This window comes from Maniola jurtina, chromosome 15 (assembly GCF_905333055.1).
Source record: "Maniola jurtina chromosome 15, ilManJurt1.1, whole genome shotgun sequence".
NCBI classification, from domain to species: Eukaryota; Metazoa; Arthropoda; class Insecta; order Lepidoptera; family Nymphalidae; genus Maniola; species Maniola jurtina.
The window spans coordinates 13,498,654-13,516,603 of NC_060043.1; the positions used below are offsets into that span (position 1 = coordinate 13,498,654).

Sequence of the window (17,950 nt, forward strand, 5' to 3'; positions counted from 1 at the left end):
GTCTGTCTGTTCGTCCGTCCGTTTCGTGGTCCGCAATAATTCCACCAATGTCATTTCAGAGGAGAAAACAACGCGGTGGTTGTTCGGTGGTTTGTTGAAGAGGAAGTTTTTTGCCTTCAAATATTATGTCAAAGAATAATTTACCCAATTTTCTGCAGTGCGAACGTAAATTCAACTAAACGAGTTATACCTAAGCTCCGTCACCTTCCTATAAAACATTCACAGGTTAAATGTTTTTTGTCTAACTAGGTATAGGTACTTAACTTTAAAATTATGTAACTAGGTACCTGATAATTTTCCAAAACTAATCGCCGGCAATTATCTTCTTGTCAACATTTCACTTTTCGTTCGATTGTTTCGGCCATCATTGTTTCACACCAAATAAAAAGACAACGACCTATGAGAAATGAACTTTAAATGGGTTCAATTACTCTCGGTTGAGTTAGTTTGGGAAATTGTATTTTCTTATGTCTTGGTCTGTTCAATTCAGGAGGCTTCGGTAAAGGTTACAGACAATCTCTACCTAGGATTGGACTTCTGGCTTCATATTCCGAAAAACCCCATGTAATTTCCCTTTTAGATTGTGTAAGTTAGGTATATAGGTAGATACTTACTCACTTAGTTATTACTGAGTGAGTGAGGGACTGACGCTCATAATGTAAAGAGAACCCTCAAATAAAGACAGATTAAAAAGATTTACCTGTTACGGCAGGTTACAACGTTTAAGTGGATACAAAGACCAAAATGAATCTTTAAAATGGTTCTCCCGAATATGTTTGCCAGTATTCCAGACAGACAGGGTTAATGTAAACAAGGACACTGACAATAGCGAAGATCTGGGTTGAAGGACCAGATTTGAAATTCAAAGGACTCTTTTATATTACCTATGCATAATTAAATGGAAAGTCGGGGTGCAAAATGTTAAACAGGTTTTATATCACAATATTTCGTAAAAGCTTTCAAATGTAACGATGAATCACCTCACACATTGAAATAATATTTTCATTAGGTAAGAAGATAGGTACCTACCACTACGTATATTATAGTTGCATTAACTAATGGATTACAAAATTATAGCGCTTCCATTTGTTTGCTTTGTTCACAATTAAATAAGTAAAGATAGGCAAATAAATTATAGAAAGCTAAGAGATTTGTATAGGTAATTTCAATGGTAATTTCATTGATTGCGTATTTACCTACCTACTTATTAAATTTTTCAAAGGCCCCATCAACTTTTTAAATAAAATTACCTTCATTCTTATTCCTTTCAAACAATGAGTAGAAAGAATACAACATATCACCTATATCATAGATTTTATAATAAAAATATTTGTTAAAAATTCGAGCCTATATAGAGTTCAGAAGTAGGATATTACAGCGAGCTATATCGAGCAACAACAGGCTCTTAAATCAAACAAGCACCATCGAGATGCGACAGTGGAAACGAAGGTGTAATCCCTCGATGACATGCTGTAGCCTGTAGTGTGGCACATCAATGCGTTGGCACGGCGCCACAGTCGGACGGAATCCCGTGAGTCAGCGATACGCGAGTGGAGAGGTGCGCGAGCCGCGATCGATACTGCACACCCCCCTCGCGGCTGCCCTGCACCTGTCGCGGCCGTCGTACGGGCAAAAACCACCCAAAAATGAACTAAAACCACCCAAAAACGAGTGCTTTCCTCAGTCAATTCCCCACTAACACTAGTCCAAGGTCACCGGTCGTAGACCTCAGAGTCCTCAAAGTCCTCAAAGAAACTATCAATTGTATCGCAACTACCTCAAAACACGGCTCCGAGTATTAACAGTGTTTATTTGTGTGGATTTTATTTTTAATTATTACGCGTAGTGGGCAAGGTCGTCGTTTATTTTGCCGTGCACAAATGTCGGATCTTTTCCATTGCAAGCGCGCGCGTGCCCCGAGGTAGAGTGGAACAAAGGTCAGAGCCTGTCAGCGAAACCTCTGTGACAGAGCAGCCATGGCTTCCAAGGTGCTGGTACCCAGTGCGCCGTTCGCTAAACTGCAGGTGAATATTTTGTATCTCTAACCTACCTACTCGTATATGAGAGCAATAACATCAGACTTATCATTTACGTCCCAAGTTTTTAATCACATGTTTTGTCTATTTGTTTTAAAATGTGTACCTATCTAATAAGAGCTTAGGAATACTCAAATATGTATAATATTTAAGAAAACAATTTTTTTTATCATGTTAAACAGTTAAAGTGCCTTTGTTAAGTCAATAAACTCTCAAGTCAAGACTTCACCATGTAGGCAGCTATTCAGCATTTGCATATTTAGTCCGAACTCAGAATGTTATGGTATCCAACGCAATTGTTGAAACGTAAATAAATACATAGCAAGAATGATAACAGATGGAGCACAAAGAACTTGAGAGGTCAATGACTTTATGGGAAATCTATAGTTAGTTGGGTTTCCCATTGTTTTTGATAAATACGCAGAATGAAAACAAAGAAAGAATTGGCAAACTGTATTATGACTGCGAACTTTATAGAAGAAATAACTGCATACTTCGCCTCTATATAAATTATAGGCATTCCGTCGCGTCTGCCTGTTTTAATATCAATAAGTGCTTAACAGATTTAACTAGAGTTTTTATCAATAGATAGACTGTCCTTTAGAAAAGATTTCTGCTGAGTCAGCTGAGGAATTATTAATGTACAACATGCTGAAAAATAGATCATCAATCAATAAGACTGTTTACGTCCACTGCTGGGCATAGGCCTATCTAATTGCGTGCCACTCCATACTGCCCTCTACCTTCCCCATTCCATCAACTTCCCGCTGAAAAACGAAAAATTTCCGCAAAAACCTCGTAGATAGGTTACTGAATAATAACTCAAAATTTAAAACTTCCGACACAAAAACTTCTATAAGAAAACTAGAAAAGAGCTGATAACTTTCAAACTGCTGAACCGATTTTCTTCGATTATAGCTAATAAGAACACTCTCGATCAAGCCACCTTACAAACAAACAAAAAAACTAAATTAAAATCGGTTCATACGTTTAGGAGCTACGATGCCACTGACAGATACACACAAACACACGTCAAACTTTTAACACCCCTCTTTTTGGGTCGGGGGTTAAAAATAGGAGTAGTAGAGTGCAGTAGCTGAAGTGGTTTAGGTTTCAAGCATACACTTCAGTAGCAAAGAACAAAGACTGAAAAGTGAGTCAGAGTTAGCTATGCAATTAGCTTAGCTAACAGTTTAATTCAAGTTGACTAGAAACTGCACACACTGATGCTAGTTCAAATATATCGCGTTACGTCTGTTTTACTTTATGTATGTTCTTAGTTAACTGATCTCATTAATTTTAAACTGCTCTTACTTTTAATTAACGAAAGCGTGTTTTACTATCATTAAATTTTTAAAGACGATCTCTTGTTAATGTTGATTTTGCAATGTTGATAATGAAACCTACTTTTTCTCGTATTATAATCACTTTTTAACCTCCGACCCAAAAAGAGGGGTGTAATAAGTTTGACGTGTGTATCTGTGTATCTGTCTGTGGCATCGGAGCTCCTAGAAACTTGAACTTTTTTGTTTGAAAGGTGGCTTGATCGAGAGTGTTCTTAGCAAGAAAATCGGTTTAGCCGTTTGAAAGTTATCAGCTCTTTTCTAGTTACTGTAACTTCACTCGTCGGCGGTGTTATAAATTTTTAATTTGCACTTGTATCCATTGTTGTAGGTTTGCATGAAAAATTGCAAGCAGTTAAATAAAAGGTTTATCTAAATCGTAAATTATTTTCATGCAACTTTTTTTTAAATTAAGACATATTATTCAAAGTTTTGTTTCGTAATTATCATCTTTATTTACAACATCTATTCCGCAAACTAGGATATAAAATTGTATTAACAATTACATTCATTAAAGAGTGTGCAATTTCAGGTGAAGAAATCACCGCCGGAGTCGAGTGGGCCGGGTTTCATAATCGGTGGTGACGCGGTGGCTAGGGTGGCACACTTGGAACACAGCGTGAGGTTCCTGCAAGAGCAACATCGACTGATGCTGAGTGGGCTTCATGCTGAGATTGAGGCCCTGAGAGAGAGAAATAGAGGTAAGCGAGGGATTGGCGTATTGGGAAGAAATAGAACCTTATTGGTAAGGAGGCGGTGGTTGGAGTGGCACACTTGGAACACAGCGTGAGGTTCCTGCAAGAGCAACATCGACTGATGCTAAGCGGGCTTCATGCTGAGGCTCTGAGAGAGAAATAGAGGTAAGCGAGTGATTGGCGTGTTGGGAAGAAATAGAACCTTATTGGTAAAGAGGCGGTGGTTGGAGTGGCACACTTGGAACACAGCGTGAGGTTCCTGCAAGAGCAACATCGACTGATGCTGAGCGGGCTTCATGCTGAGATTGAGGCTCTGAGAGAGAGAAATAGAAGTAAGCGAGTGATTGGCGTGTTGGGAAGAAATAGAACCTTATTGGTAAAGAGGCGGTGGTTGGAGTGGCACACTTGGAACACAGCGTGAGGTTCCTGCAAGAGCAACATCGACTGATGCTAAGCGGGCTTCATGCTGAGGCTCTGAGAGAGAAATAGAGGTAAGCGAGTGATTGGCGTGTTGGGAAGAAATAGAACCTTATTGGTAAAGAGGCGGTGGTTGGAGTGGCACACTTGGAACACAGCGTGAGGTTCCTGCAAGAGCAACATCGACTGATGCTAAGCGGGCTTCATGCTGAGGCTCTGAGAGAGAAATAGAGGTAAGCGAGTGATTGGCGTGTTGGGAAGAAATAGAACCTTATTGGTAAAGAGGCGGTGGTTGGAGTGGCACACTTGGAACACAGCGTGAGGTTCCTGCAAGAGCAACATCGACTGATGCTAAGCGGGCTTCATGCTGAGGCTCTGAGAGAGAAATAGAGGTAAGCGAGTGATTGGCGTATTGGGAAGAAATAGAACCTTATTGGTAAGGAGGCGGTGGTTGGAGTGGCACACTTGGAACACAGCGTGAGGTTCCTGCAAGAGCAACATCGGCTGATGCTGAGCGGGCTTCATGCTGAGATTGAGGCTCTGAGAGAGAGAAATAGAGGTAAGCGAGTGATTGGCGTATTGGGAAGAAAAACATTATTGGTAAAGAGGCGGTGGTTGGAGTGACACACTTGGAACACAGCGAAAGATTCCTTGTAAGAGCAATATTGGCTGAAATTGAGATAGAGAAATAGAAGAATAGGACATGTTGGTAAGGAATTTCCATTAGATTGAAGTAGAGTGATGTTGGTTACCTTATTGCTGGTAACGAGGCTCTTTGAAAGAAAAATGGAGTGTGGTTCTTGATATTAATGAAGATGAGAGGAGAAATAGGGCGATTTTACTATTGTCAATGAAGTTTCCGTACGATACATTTTAAATGTTCGTAAACTACTCTCCATACTAGTAAACCTTGTCATTTCCAAGGCCTAGGTATAATAGTATCATAAACAAGTAAAGAACCACTTTCGAGGTAACTGATACTAACATAAAAACTTGATAATCTATATTCTGGTTAGAATTATCACGATTTTAATCAAAACTAATATACCTAATATTTCTAAGGTCTAAGATCAACACGTTCGAGCGAAAAAGCGAAAAAACTAAGGATTACTTTAACGATGATTTATAATTTTGTTTCCAGACTTACAATTCCAGTTGATATTCAACAAAGAGTCATCTGTGAAGGCGGCTCCACCGGCGACGGATGACACAGTTGAGAGCAATGAGGTAATACACCATCTTGATATTATTGAACTTGACTCACTGATGTAAAATGAAAAGATCGACCAGTGCAATGTGATGGTTGATTGTGGTGATTTTTACCCGACTACAGCAAAACCAAAAGGAAAGGTTATAATTTTAGCAGTTCATGTATGTAGGTTTGTATTTATGTGTGTTCCACCGTAGCGCCTTAACTACTGAGCCGATTTTGATAATGAGGCGTCTATCGATTCGTTATTATGGTCCGGGTGACATAGGCTATATTTTATACGAAAATTATCGACCTGACGGATGTTAGTTACATACAAAAAAGTGGGAGATCCTCAAAAAATTTTTTTTGCTATTGTATCGAGTTGAATATCAAATGAAAGTGGAAAATTTTTTGAGTTCATATTAATATAGTATAATGTTAAAATATACCCAGCGACAAAAACTATTTTTAACCCCCGACCCAAAAAGAGGGATGTTATAAGTTTGACGTGTGTATCTGTGTAATTGTCTGTGGCATCGTATCTCCTAAACGAATGAACCGATTTTAATTTAGTTTTTTTTTGTTTGAAAGGTAGCTTGATCGAAAGTGTTTTTAGCTATAATCGAAGAAAATCGGTTCAGCCGTTTGAAAGTTATCAGCTCTTTTCTAGTTACTGTAACCTTCACCTGTCGGGGGTGTTATAAATTTTTAATTTACACTTGTATATACTATTTCTTTCTCTATCTATCGGCAGTTCGCGGGTAGTAGTCTGGTTTTATTATTGTTTAACTTCATCTTGTTAGTTTTAGCTGCAATCATTCCATTGTTTGAGCTATTGAGTGGTAACTCAAAGATACTTAGTTGATTTCATTTTATGCCTTTATGCACGGTAATATTACTTTATGCCTCTGTACAAATACGAAGAACCATACCCTAAAAAGTTTACTAGTATATAATAATATAGGCTTAAGTATCTTTACCATGCCATTCACCGACATGGCTACACGTTTATAAACAAAATTGAAGTATAACCGAGTAGGCAAACAAAGCATCAAGTGATAATACGTGTAACATACATGGCATGGAAAATAAATAAGTTGGTATTTAAACAACTAACAAGACCAAACGATGGGAATGAATCATAACAAATGCACCCGCATTAGAAACCTAGGTCACCAACTTTCCACTTATGTTGTTTTCTACTTGCCTTGACAAATTACATTATGTACCTAACACATTGTTACCAATAATTTAAGGCCGATTCATACCAATTGCGTACACGTGACACGTGCGTAGTGACGCGCGTATACCCCTAACACACCGGGTTACATACAGTTCCATACATTATAATGCAATGTTACGCGCTACGTCTACGCTTACGCAGCCTGTGTGAACGAGCTATTAATATGCCATCAATATGTTTTTATGTACGATTTTATCAATGCTAATACTATATACAATCCAATATTGTTACCTAGTTACCACTGGGATACCATCGAGGTTTTGTGCTATTAGGTATTATAGTCTCGTAATACGTCAACTCAGTACAATAGGGAACTTATATAAGTAACTAAGTACGAAGTTGGTGTTATTTTCAACTTAGTACCTAGTTAGTTACCCATTGTTCAATACAAAAGAAAAGTAATCATTTCAGAAGACGTGCTTCTGTATTATCTTATATTTCTAGCGTTTCAAAATTGCTTTGAATTTAATTTTCTCCGATAACTACCACAAAGTTATAATATAACATAACATTATTATAGTATAACATAACATTAGCGAATCAAAGGAAATATTACGTAGGTAGGTAGTAAAACAAACTCGTATTCCTTGTTTTCATTTTATTTTTCAAAAAGTTGCACCTTCATTTCGGGAGTGAATAGTACTTCGTTGTTCGATATTTTAAAAATTCGCGCGTAAAATAACGTCATTTAACAGTTATAGGTAAGTAAGTAATTCATGTGTTTGTCTAGCATGAAACAATTTTTAACCCCCGACCCAAAAAGAGGGATGTTATAAGTTTGACGTGTGTATCTGTGTATCTGTCTGTGGCATCGTAGCTCCTAAACTAATGAAGCGATTTAGTTTTTTTCGTTTGAAATGTGGCTTGATCGAGAGTTTTCTTGGTATTTCGTCACATCTTGATTTTAATATGCAGCGTAATGGCAGTGCATCGAACTTTGAAATTGTTTATTTACCTATTACTTAATTATTTCAAAAATTACCAATCGTAATTTTCAAGTGGTACAGTACTTAGGTAATTTATAAGTAGTACATTTTAATTTTTAACAGATTGATGAAATTGACTTTCCTATTCAACTATTCTATTTGTATCACTGAACTCTACCAATACACGCTGGACCTGCGTTTGCCGACCTGTTTTTGAAACAAACTTGATTCTCGCCATTTTGGTGCTGATAGCATTGAGCGTAGGTACTTGAAACTAAACACAATAAACGTTCTCAGTATAGTTATTTTTTAATCGATTTATATTAGCTTCACTTATTATAACTTTAAACATTTACTTATTTGACATAGATTTATATTAATGACTAGGACACTTTGATAATGTAATTCTTAGAATAATGAACTGGTGTACCTACCCAATTGTAACATGGTACTGTCATGGGTCGCGTGGTCATTTCAATCTCAATTTATATTCTTATTTTTTGTGGGTTATTTATTGTATTTAATTATAGTTTAACTATATATTTTGCACGCCATACATAAATGGCAAAATGTGAAGGACTAAGGACCTGTCAATATACCATCATTGTTACTCACATTTCGCAAAATAAAGAAATCATTTCATTTCATTTAAATTTTATTGACCATTTGACACGGAGTGCTAATTTTAATTCCCGATACGCTTGGTGGGGCGCTTCGAATTGGCAAAAAAAATAACTGTCATTGTGTATGGCACACCTCTTCCAGCGTAGTGATATTCAGTGATATTCAGCTAGATTTCTGTTTATAGGAGAAGTTACGCAAAGAAGTCGAGCGCTTAGAGAAGGAGGCGGCGGCGGCGCGCGGCGAGGCGCGGGCGGCCGAGGCGCGCGCGCTGCAGCTGCAGAGGCTGCTCGATGCGCAGGCAGAGTGAGTAGCGTACAGCTAGTTGAATAAAAACCGGCAAGTGCGAGTCAGACTCGCGCGCCGAGGGTTCCGTACTCGGGTAATTTTCCGACATTTTGCACGATAAATCAAAAACTATTATGCATAGTAAAAATCTGTTTTAGAATGTAAGTAGGTACAGGTAAAGCCCTTTCATACGATACCCCACTTGGTAGAGTTATCTTACTTTGAAAATAAGTACAAATTGATGTAATTACAAACTCACGGTTTTCGGATTTTTTCCTTTACTTGTGCTATAAGACCTACCTATCTGCCAAATTTCATGATTCTAGGTCAACGGGAAGTACCCTATAGATTTTCTTGACAGACACGACGGACGGACAGACGGACTGACGGACAGATAGACAGACAACAAAGTGATCCTATAAGGATTCCGTTTTTCCTTTTGAAGTACGGAAAGGGTTCCGTACTTAGGGAAAAATTCCGTTTTTAGGGAAAAATGTTTATATACTTAATTATTATATACCTACCTTAGTAATAATGCCTAGGTAGGTGCCTACTGCCTGCCATTGGCCTTCAAAGTCAATCACGAATTACTTGTTTCCATAGTTAACAATCAAATTAACGCAACAGTTTGGAATTGCGTGTGTGCTATCTAATTATTTACCTACCAACCCCAACAGTATTAAGAAAGTGAAAACCTTGAAGAGCTAATATTTTCTTTTACATAATTCATTTTCATTAACTAACATCCATCCGCTTTACTCAGTAGTGATGGAAGCGAAAACACATAAATTAATAACGCTCAAAATAACGGTTTGATAAATAACGTTTAGTATTTACTTATAACGTTATTTAAGTTTAACGTTACGTTTCTGCCGTGTAAAGAAAACTTCGCGCTAACAAGGTATTATTTATTTAGTGGCATTAATAAATAATGCCAACAAGGCATCTAGTGTCCACAGTACCTAGTGCCCGCAATGATAAGTTCCCGGGTTTGAAGCCCGAGTTTGATCAAAACAGGTCTAGGGGTTTTCTGTCGATACATTCTTAGTTGTAGCTGTCTGTAGTTAGGATGTTGGCGGTATTAAAAAAACTAATTTTTTTATTATTTTTTATTAATTTAATTGTAATCAACAGCGTTCACAAAATTTATTATTAGGTACTAGCCGATGCCCGCGACTTCGCCCGCGTGGATTTAAGTTTTTTGAAATCCCGTGGGAACTCTTTGATTTTCCGGGATAAAAAGTAGCCTATGTGCTAATCCAGGATATTATCTATCTTCGTTCCTTTCAGCCAAATCCGTCCAGTAGTTTTTGCGTGAAGGAGTAACAAACATACACACACACACACACACACACACACATACAAACTTTCGCCTTTATAATATTAGTGTGAAGTGTGATTAGTGTGATTATAATCTTAACCTAGGTTTTACATAAGGCCACAAGAGATTACCTACTTAAAATTATAATGAAAAATATTTAAACAGAATATAGACTAGAAAATAATTATGTACAATAAAATACAATAATTACAACAGTGTGTATGTGTGTGGATGTTAGCTATTATTTTGCGATGATGGTTAATAATTTCCTTTTTTAATTTATTGTTTGATTATGTGCTGTGTAGGAAGCTGCGCGAGCTGGAGCTGCGCGGGCCCGCGGAGGGCGGCGGCGCGGGCGGCGGGGGCGGTGGGGCGGGCGGCGGCGAGGACGGCAGCCCGGAGAGCCGCGCGGAGCTGCGGCTGCGGCTGGCGGAGGCGGAGCGGCTGGTGCGGCGCCTGCGCGCGGACGCGGAGCGCCAGCGACGTGAGGTACTCGGGGGCGCGGGCGTCACCAACCTACTGTTCGACGGCGCGGCCGCACGCCACGCGCACGTACGTGCCTCCACCTCCCGACCTCCCGACCTGACCGACCGGCAACCGACCGCCACCGCTGACCGCTGCTATACGCTCTGGACTGGACTTTACAACTACACCTAAATACTAAACAAGTATAACGCCAAACACGCAAAATGACATTTTTTTTTAAATTCATACAAGTTAGACCACAGTTTGACTGCAAGCTCATCTGGTAGTAAATGATGATGCAGTCCAAGGTGGAAGCAGGCTAACCTGGAGTATGGCAGTTTTTATTAAACCCATACCCCTTTGATTTCTACACGGCATCGTACTGGAACGCAAAATCGCTTGGCGGCACGGCTTCGCTGGTAGGGTGGTAACTAGCCACGCCTAAAACCTCCCACCAGACTAGACTAGAAATTTAGAAATTATAAAATTCCAAACTCCTGCTGGGAATCGAACCCGGGCGGGACCTCCCATTAATGAGACTATAGTGCTTACCACTGCGCCAGGGAGGTAATTCAGAAATATTATTCTTGAATTTTGGGTTTTTAAATTTTGAGGCTCTAGCATTTTAGCATTTTTGCGTATGGGTAGCATTACACGAATTTGGCATATCGCATAGGTAGTCCTTTGACATTTTGCGTTTTTGGCGTATTGCGTGAAAAGTTTGCAAACGCATGTTTTTTATTTCGGTTTTTTAATTTTTTAAGTAGGTAAATAATTTTTCGAATCATTCAAAATTTCCAGTCCATCCCATTTCATTAGGATATTTATCACTTAAAAATTAAAATGATTTGCTAAAATTGAAGATGTACTTCAATGAAAACTATTCTAGAATTCCACAAAGCCAGTTCAGCGTGTATAACAGAAGTCAGCACCGCAACATAACCCCGGCTGTGCGCAGTGCGCTCAGCAGGTACCGAAATACATAATATAACGATCACAAAATTATCAAACCTAAAAATATATGACTGAGACAAGATAAAATATTATTTTCACTTTGATATATCTAATATATTATAATCACTTTGATATAATATCTAAAGGAAAAGAATAGAATATGGAAATATATCGAATATTATTCAATATTATCTATTCATTAGAGCGTACCTGTGCGCAGTCTGACAAAGAAGCCGCAGTGATCTGCCGGCGCGGACGGACTATCGTTTCGTTCGATGAGATCTATTTAATATATCAGATAATTTCAGTGCCTCCAGTAAAAAAGGGAATGTTTCAGAAGCGTCAAAAACCCCTTTTTAAGAATTTCTACAATTTCGCATTTGAAACATACTTCTTCTGCGAATCATATTTTTTTTCACACAAGTTACTGTGAAATACTATAAATTATTAAAAAGTTATGTTTTTGCTATCCTGAATGTGTCGAATTTGAGTTGTTCCCTTTTTACTGGAGACACTAATTTAGAAGTTGCGTTGTCGCGAAGTGTGCGGGTTGCCTAAATTTTTAGTTTTGTTTCCTACCGTCCTGTTTCTAAAAAACGGTTACCAGTAAAAAACTGTTTTAAGTTATCGACAAAAAACGTGCGAATTTTCAAAAATTTATATTACTAAAAAATAGTGCTTTGCAGGACCAAGATTTTTAGTTAGTTTTCAGTAGCATTTTTTTTTTTTGAAAAATCAGTTTTTGAAAATTCGGTTCTTTTCAGCGATGACTCAAAATCTACATTTTGCAGTAACCGTTTTTTTTAGAAATAGAAGGTAGTTTTTCCAACTCTGTTCCGTTTCCGCGCCGTCGTACTTGCTTCCTAGCTTTACTTCTTCGCATGGTTTTGTTGGTTTTTCATGAGATTACCTAACTTTAAACTAGTGCATAGTAATCTGGTCGAATATCACTAACCTACCTACTTAGTTGCCTATTTTATCAATTAACAAATTAATTTTAAAATCATAATGAACCGTAGAGTCCCTGTAACGTAGATTAATCCTTTTATATTTTCACCAAACAAAAAGTTACAATTTAGATACGTATTTAAAAATGTATTTATTGGCTTATCTACCTATTTATAAGTAGAAGCTATAAAATTTGGATGGAACCCATTTGTTATTTCAAAATAAGTAAGTAATAGAAATGCAAGACTTTTTGTAAGATAATAATTGAGAATTCATTCATTATGTGATGCATTCATTGTGTGATTATGAGATCCGATTTCATAGCGTCTCAAATTCGTCACGTCAAAAACAGAATCGCATAATATGGGTAGTGATGTAACGATACTAATATCGCGATAAATACCGGTGACTTCCTTAACTATGTATCAATATTTCAATTCAGTCACATGGATTGTGGTACGTAGTAACGTATCGATGACATACATTATGGATTTAGGAGTACCTATATTTTTTGCTACAATCTTAATAATTATGCTTAAGTATTATTGTATAAGTGACTGCATAGGCTGAAGTTCAGCTAAACAGTTGCAGTGCATGAAGAACTCGCTGCACGCGTCGCTGCGCGCGAGCGGGCTGGACTACGGCTACCAGAACCACTACCACTTCCCGCCCGTGCACACCGCGGACTTCTGGCGCGAACCACTTAGAGAGTAAGCTTTTCATTATCATCATCATTATCAACGGATAGACGTCCACTGGATATTGGTCTTTTATAGGGGTTTTCTTGTGCCGCCGCCAGCTCCCTGCGATTGCTTGTTGTCGTCTGTCCACAGTCCAACTAGTGGTGGGATCTTCCAATAATGCGCTTTCGTAGCTCGTGATTTATTACAAGGTCATCAATTATGGTGAAAGATGGAACGCATTGACCTAAAATATGTCTACTCGGTTTGTGTTTCGGTTAAAGATGCCTGTTTGATTAGATTCAATCAAACACTGAGTTTTAAAAGCTGTTCCTAAAAATATACTTACAGTGTAAACTCTTTTTAAATTGAAAGAGTCGGGTATTTTATTGCATTTTAAAGAGTAACAATTTAAACCAAACGAACCCTAACGATTTCGACATTTTGAGGAGTTTTTCGTTAAATAAGTAGGAGTTCGCAATATAGAGTTTACACTGTATTTTGTTACAAACTGCGAGTATGATATGGTAGTAAGTGTGATATGGTTTTTCCTCAGAGAATACAGTATGGGATCACGAAATCGAAACAACAGAAGACCACTTACACTGCCAGAGCTTACAGCTGTCGGACAACCGCTTCGCTCTACCGTGTATGCTAATAGTAAGCATTATTTTTAAACGCTTTGAAAATAACGATTTATCATTAAACGTTTGTATAGCATATTAGTATAATAAATGCTTTATTGAAAACATTTATTTTAAAACGGTAAAAAAGTAACGATACGATACTAACGAGACTCGAATATTTTTAATGTTAATTTACTTACCGTTATTTTTCCAAAAATTATAACTGATATTGTTTTGAGAAGCTCACATTTCTGGGGACGAAATTTCTTTTTGGTTTATTAAATTCTAACTTATTTGATACTATATTGTTATAGATCATACGCGGGCACGAGGATACGGTTACGATAAAAATAAAAAGAGTCAATCCACAAATGGTGAAACAACTAGTGGAAAAAGTCCAGAAGAACCATCAGGTAAAATAACTTTTAATCAACAATTATTGTATTGAGATACGATTCTATTACTTTGTTGTCTGCACAGCTTTTAATAATATTATGTATTTAAAGCGAAATAAATCGTTATTTTTGACACGCTATTTTTTTCTGCACGTTTCAAAATTGAGAAAGAAGTTTCTTTTGTTATTTTTTGTTGAATTTCAGAAGATCCGCGATTAAAACCGCTATGCCTTGATAACGATAGGTTATCGAAACCGGTTACCCCTGGAAAATCGAACGAGAGTCCCTTTTCCACGTATCCCGAGTTGAAAATAGTGGTTACTAAAATTATACCCCACGGAAACGGTGAGGACAATGTGATTATTTTGCTAAAAATGAAACGTGGAACTCACCATACTAACATTGATACTACTAATAAAAATAACTTATTGTAATATTTTAACTGGAGAAATAACTACCTAATAATCTACCTACCGTTTTTTTTTTTTTTTTTTATTATTATTCAATTATAATCAACAGCGTTATACAACATAATTATTATAATAAATCTAAGTTAAACTTAAGGCCACATGAGATTACCTACTTAAAATTAATTGACAAGTATTTTAACAGAGTATACAATAATATAAAGAAAAACAATAAAAATAAAGAGATGTACAAAAATTAAAACTGTGTGTGTGTGTGTGTGTGCGTGTGTGTGTGTGTGTGCGTGTGTGTGGTGTATATGATTGTGCATGAATGTGTGCATGTTTAGATGTTAACTATATTTTTTTTTATCCTAATAATAATTTTTTGGACAATTTAACGTTACTTAAACAAATACACTTATTGTTATTTATACACACTAAGTACCTAGCGAAATTATACCTATCTAATATGCTTTTGATTGCATGCCGTAACTTGATTTGACTATGCATTATATTTTGAGAAATACTTTTGAAATGAAATCAAAAACTTACTAAAGAAATCTATGTTATATATCAGCTCTCGGCATAACAATAAACTTATTCGTAAAACGATAGTTTTACTAAGCGCAAGCGTAGTTAATGCGATTTTTTTACAACATATAGCCTATTCAAATGCTTACAGGCACCGACTATGGCATGACACATACTGCTAGCTTTACTCACAAAAATATAATAATGTACGTAAAATACGAGTGTAAAATTATGAGTGAAGTTTGTAAGAAGCACAAAAGCTGTTGGCGCCTATTAACGGAATAATTATATTAATGATATATTTTGGTTGGATAAAAGTTCTTCTCGAATCTCGAATTTGAAGAATAATATAATTTATGCTCAATATGAGTGTCTGTCTTGTTTATTTGCAGTGAGTTCGCCGGGTGGCGACGCGAGAGCGCGGGCGCGGCGCTCGCAGCGCAAGCACAGCGACCACGCATAACTACACCGTGGACTACGATACTCTCACAAATATAGCCTTACTCACCTAATATTACTAATACCATACCAGTTACAGCTACAACGTATTACTGTTATAATAAACTCTTTTATAAGTAGGTAGTACATCACTAACCGGCGTGACTTTGACTATTGTTTTAACTTTCATAAAATGACTACACTGGTATTATTCCAGTACCTTATACTGCAACTTCTAACTGTTTACAATAAACTCCTTTATAAGTAGTTAAATCATCACTAGCCGGCGTGACTTTGACTATTGTTTTATCTTTCATAAATGATTATACCAGTATTTTCCCACTTATACCGGTATTATACCGGTTTTACCGTTACTTGACCAATATGTCGATTGGTATAATATACAGGTATACCGATAATATTATCGGTGGGAAATAGAACACGTGAACTGAATTAGAACTAGATTTTCAACAATTACCTCATGTCGTAAAAAATTAACGATAAAGTAGAACTGAGAAACTTGACTGTAGACGATTAAAGTTAAATGAATTTTACTTACTTATTTAATTTTTAAATATATCCATTTAAAATCATCGTTTTTTAAGACATTTTATCTTCAGAACTATTTCACATAATTCCATTAAATTAGGTAGATATATTTCAGACCGATTTAAATAAACCCCTATCATTTTTTTGAAAATATTTTAAGTGCCTAGATTGCAACGTATATCTGCCACCAAAGTTACATCAGTGTCGCTGATGTAACTTTGGTGGCAGATTGGGAAACTAATGTGACAGTTAAGAAATATTCAAAATGGCGGATAATAATTCGTATGAAATAGTAAACGCAGAAGCAATATTATCGTGTAAGCGTTACTAAAACATACTTAGACTATTCAACGTTTAATTCAACACAGTATACTAACAGATTTTAACAAACGCGTCACGGAAGTTGGCATAAACGTGTCATTTGTAAGGCTGAATTACGCGTAAATATGGAACGTAATTAATATGAAATGGTTTAAACCGCTGGATCTGAAAACTAGATTTTGCATGTAGGTTTTCCCTGTAAAGAAGACCCCATTAAAAAAGGATTTTCAGAATTCCCAACCGAGCGTAGCCAAGGCGGTTCAACTAATTTAGCCATACAAATTGTCATATTTATGCCAATTTAAGTCATGCATTAAGTTAGCTAGAAAAATCTTACGAAATTCTGCGTGCATAGAAAAAATGTTTGCGGATTTTTTCTTGACCATCGCGTTTACGCAGGACTACCATACCTAATTTGCTACGTGGATATCTATGCGCGCGGAATTCCGCTATGAAAACTTATTCTCAAACCCGTCGGTGAGGCAAATATAAAATCTTCATTATTCATTGAAATATTTAATTAATAATAATAACAAAAACTAATTGCCTATTATTGGTTAAATAGTTACATACTTGAATTATCATTAGAATTTATTATATAACGATTGATACAAAAACTTGAATTTATTGTAAGAAAAGATATAAAAATGTGCTCAAGTTGTAGAACTTGATATGAGTTAGTGATGTTTCATTCCAAAACGTTTATTTTTAAAGTTAACTGCCAATTGTTTCGACTAACGTTCACACTGAAGTCGGATAACAGTACAACACTAGGCGAAACCGGTTTTATTAAGGTATATTCACGGTATATCGGTATATTTACTCGTGCCTTAAAAAATGACGGCGTTTATCATTCTCTCTCATTTACACATTTACGCACTAATATCTGCGCGAATGAGAAACAATGATTAGATTAATTTCACTATTGGCACGAGTTGTCTATGGCTAAGCTACAGACTAAAGCTAAAGTGTAGAGAAAATTAACCAGCCAAAACCGCATCTCATCCGGTGAAGCCGATTTAAAAGGAATCTTATTACCCTATCGACTTTTGAAATACAAAAGCAGCTGGCTGCACTAGCTTCTTGAAGACACTAGTGAAGCCAACTATAAAACGTGAAAATGCCTTCCTAATATTTTTATTAGCGACCCACAAAGTCTTTTTCCTTTGTTCTAAGAGCTAAGTTTTAAATAATTAATATTTCACATTCCGAATTTTCTTATTTTTAGTTATAACTGATTAAAAAATCAATAGCAGCATTTACTTAATAGGTATCCGTCTTCAATGTGAACGAGTCCTTAGTCACTCTACATTTGTGAGAGCGTTTGTAAACCTTATGCTAAAACTGTAGCCTTATCCAATATTATCTAATTATTGAAATATATTATGAATAATTATTGATATAATAATATATTTATTGCAAATAGACTTGCTTGTTTTATTGCTTAAATAAGATAATTTTGACCTTATTAAATCCTATACTGGCCTCCTATAATAGTCCTATAGATATATAGTATAGAATATAATATATTATATCCTATACTATATATCTTGG

General features: G+C 36.6%; 1 protein-coding gene across 4 annotated transcripts; it reads left to right on the forward strand.

Annotated features, from left to right (window-relative positions):
- Nucleotides 1-1,372: 1,372 nt before the first annotated feature.
- On the forward strand, nucleotides 1,373-17,823 carry LOC123872547. 4 transcript variants are annotated; one of them, XM_045916876.1, is made up of 10 exons: nucleotides 1,373-2,024; nucleotides 3,912-4,080; nucleotides 5,633-5,718; nucleotides 8,661-8,779; nucleotides 10,388-10,634; nucleotides 13,035-13,159; nucleotides 13,686-13,789; nucleotides 14,070-14,168; nucleotides 14,358-14,495; nucleotides 15,481-17,823. In XM_045916876.1, exons 1-10 carry the CDS (start codon nucleotides 1,977-1,979, stop codon nucleotides 15,549-15,551), a joined length of 1,206 nt encoding a protein of 401 aa, XP_045772832.1. In that variant the 5' UTR covers nucleotides 1,373-1,976; the 3' UTR covers nucleotides 15,552-17,823. The 4 variants fall into 4 exon arrangements, with proteins under 4 accessions (XP_045772832.1, XP_045772835.1, XP_045772831.1 ...); XM_045916875.1 differs by having other exon boundaries at nucleotides 1,375-2,024; nucleotides 14,355-14,495; XM_045916877.1 differs by having other exon boundaries at nucleotides 1,377-2,024; nucleotides 10,388-10,571; nucleotides 14,355-14,495.
- The last annotated feature ends 127 nt before the right edge of the window (nucleotides 17,824-17,950 follow it).

Coding starts and splice junctions, on each gene's coding strand:
- LOC123872547 (XM_045916875.1), top strand. CDS start 1,977: ATGGCTTCCAAGGTGCTGGTACCCAGTGCGCCGTTCGCTAAACTGCAG. Junction 5,719..8,660: donor ACACAGTTGAGAGCAATGAG/GTAATACACCAT, acceptor TTCTGTTTATAG/GAGAAGTTACGCAAAGAAGT. Junction 14,496..15,480: donor AATTATACCCCACGGAAACG/GTGAGGACAATG, acceptor GTTTATTTGCAG/TGAGTTCGCCGGGTGGCGAC.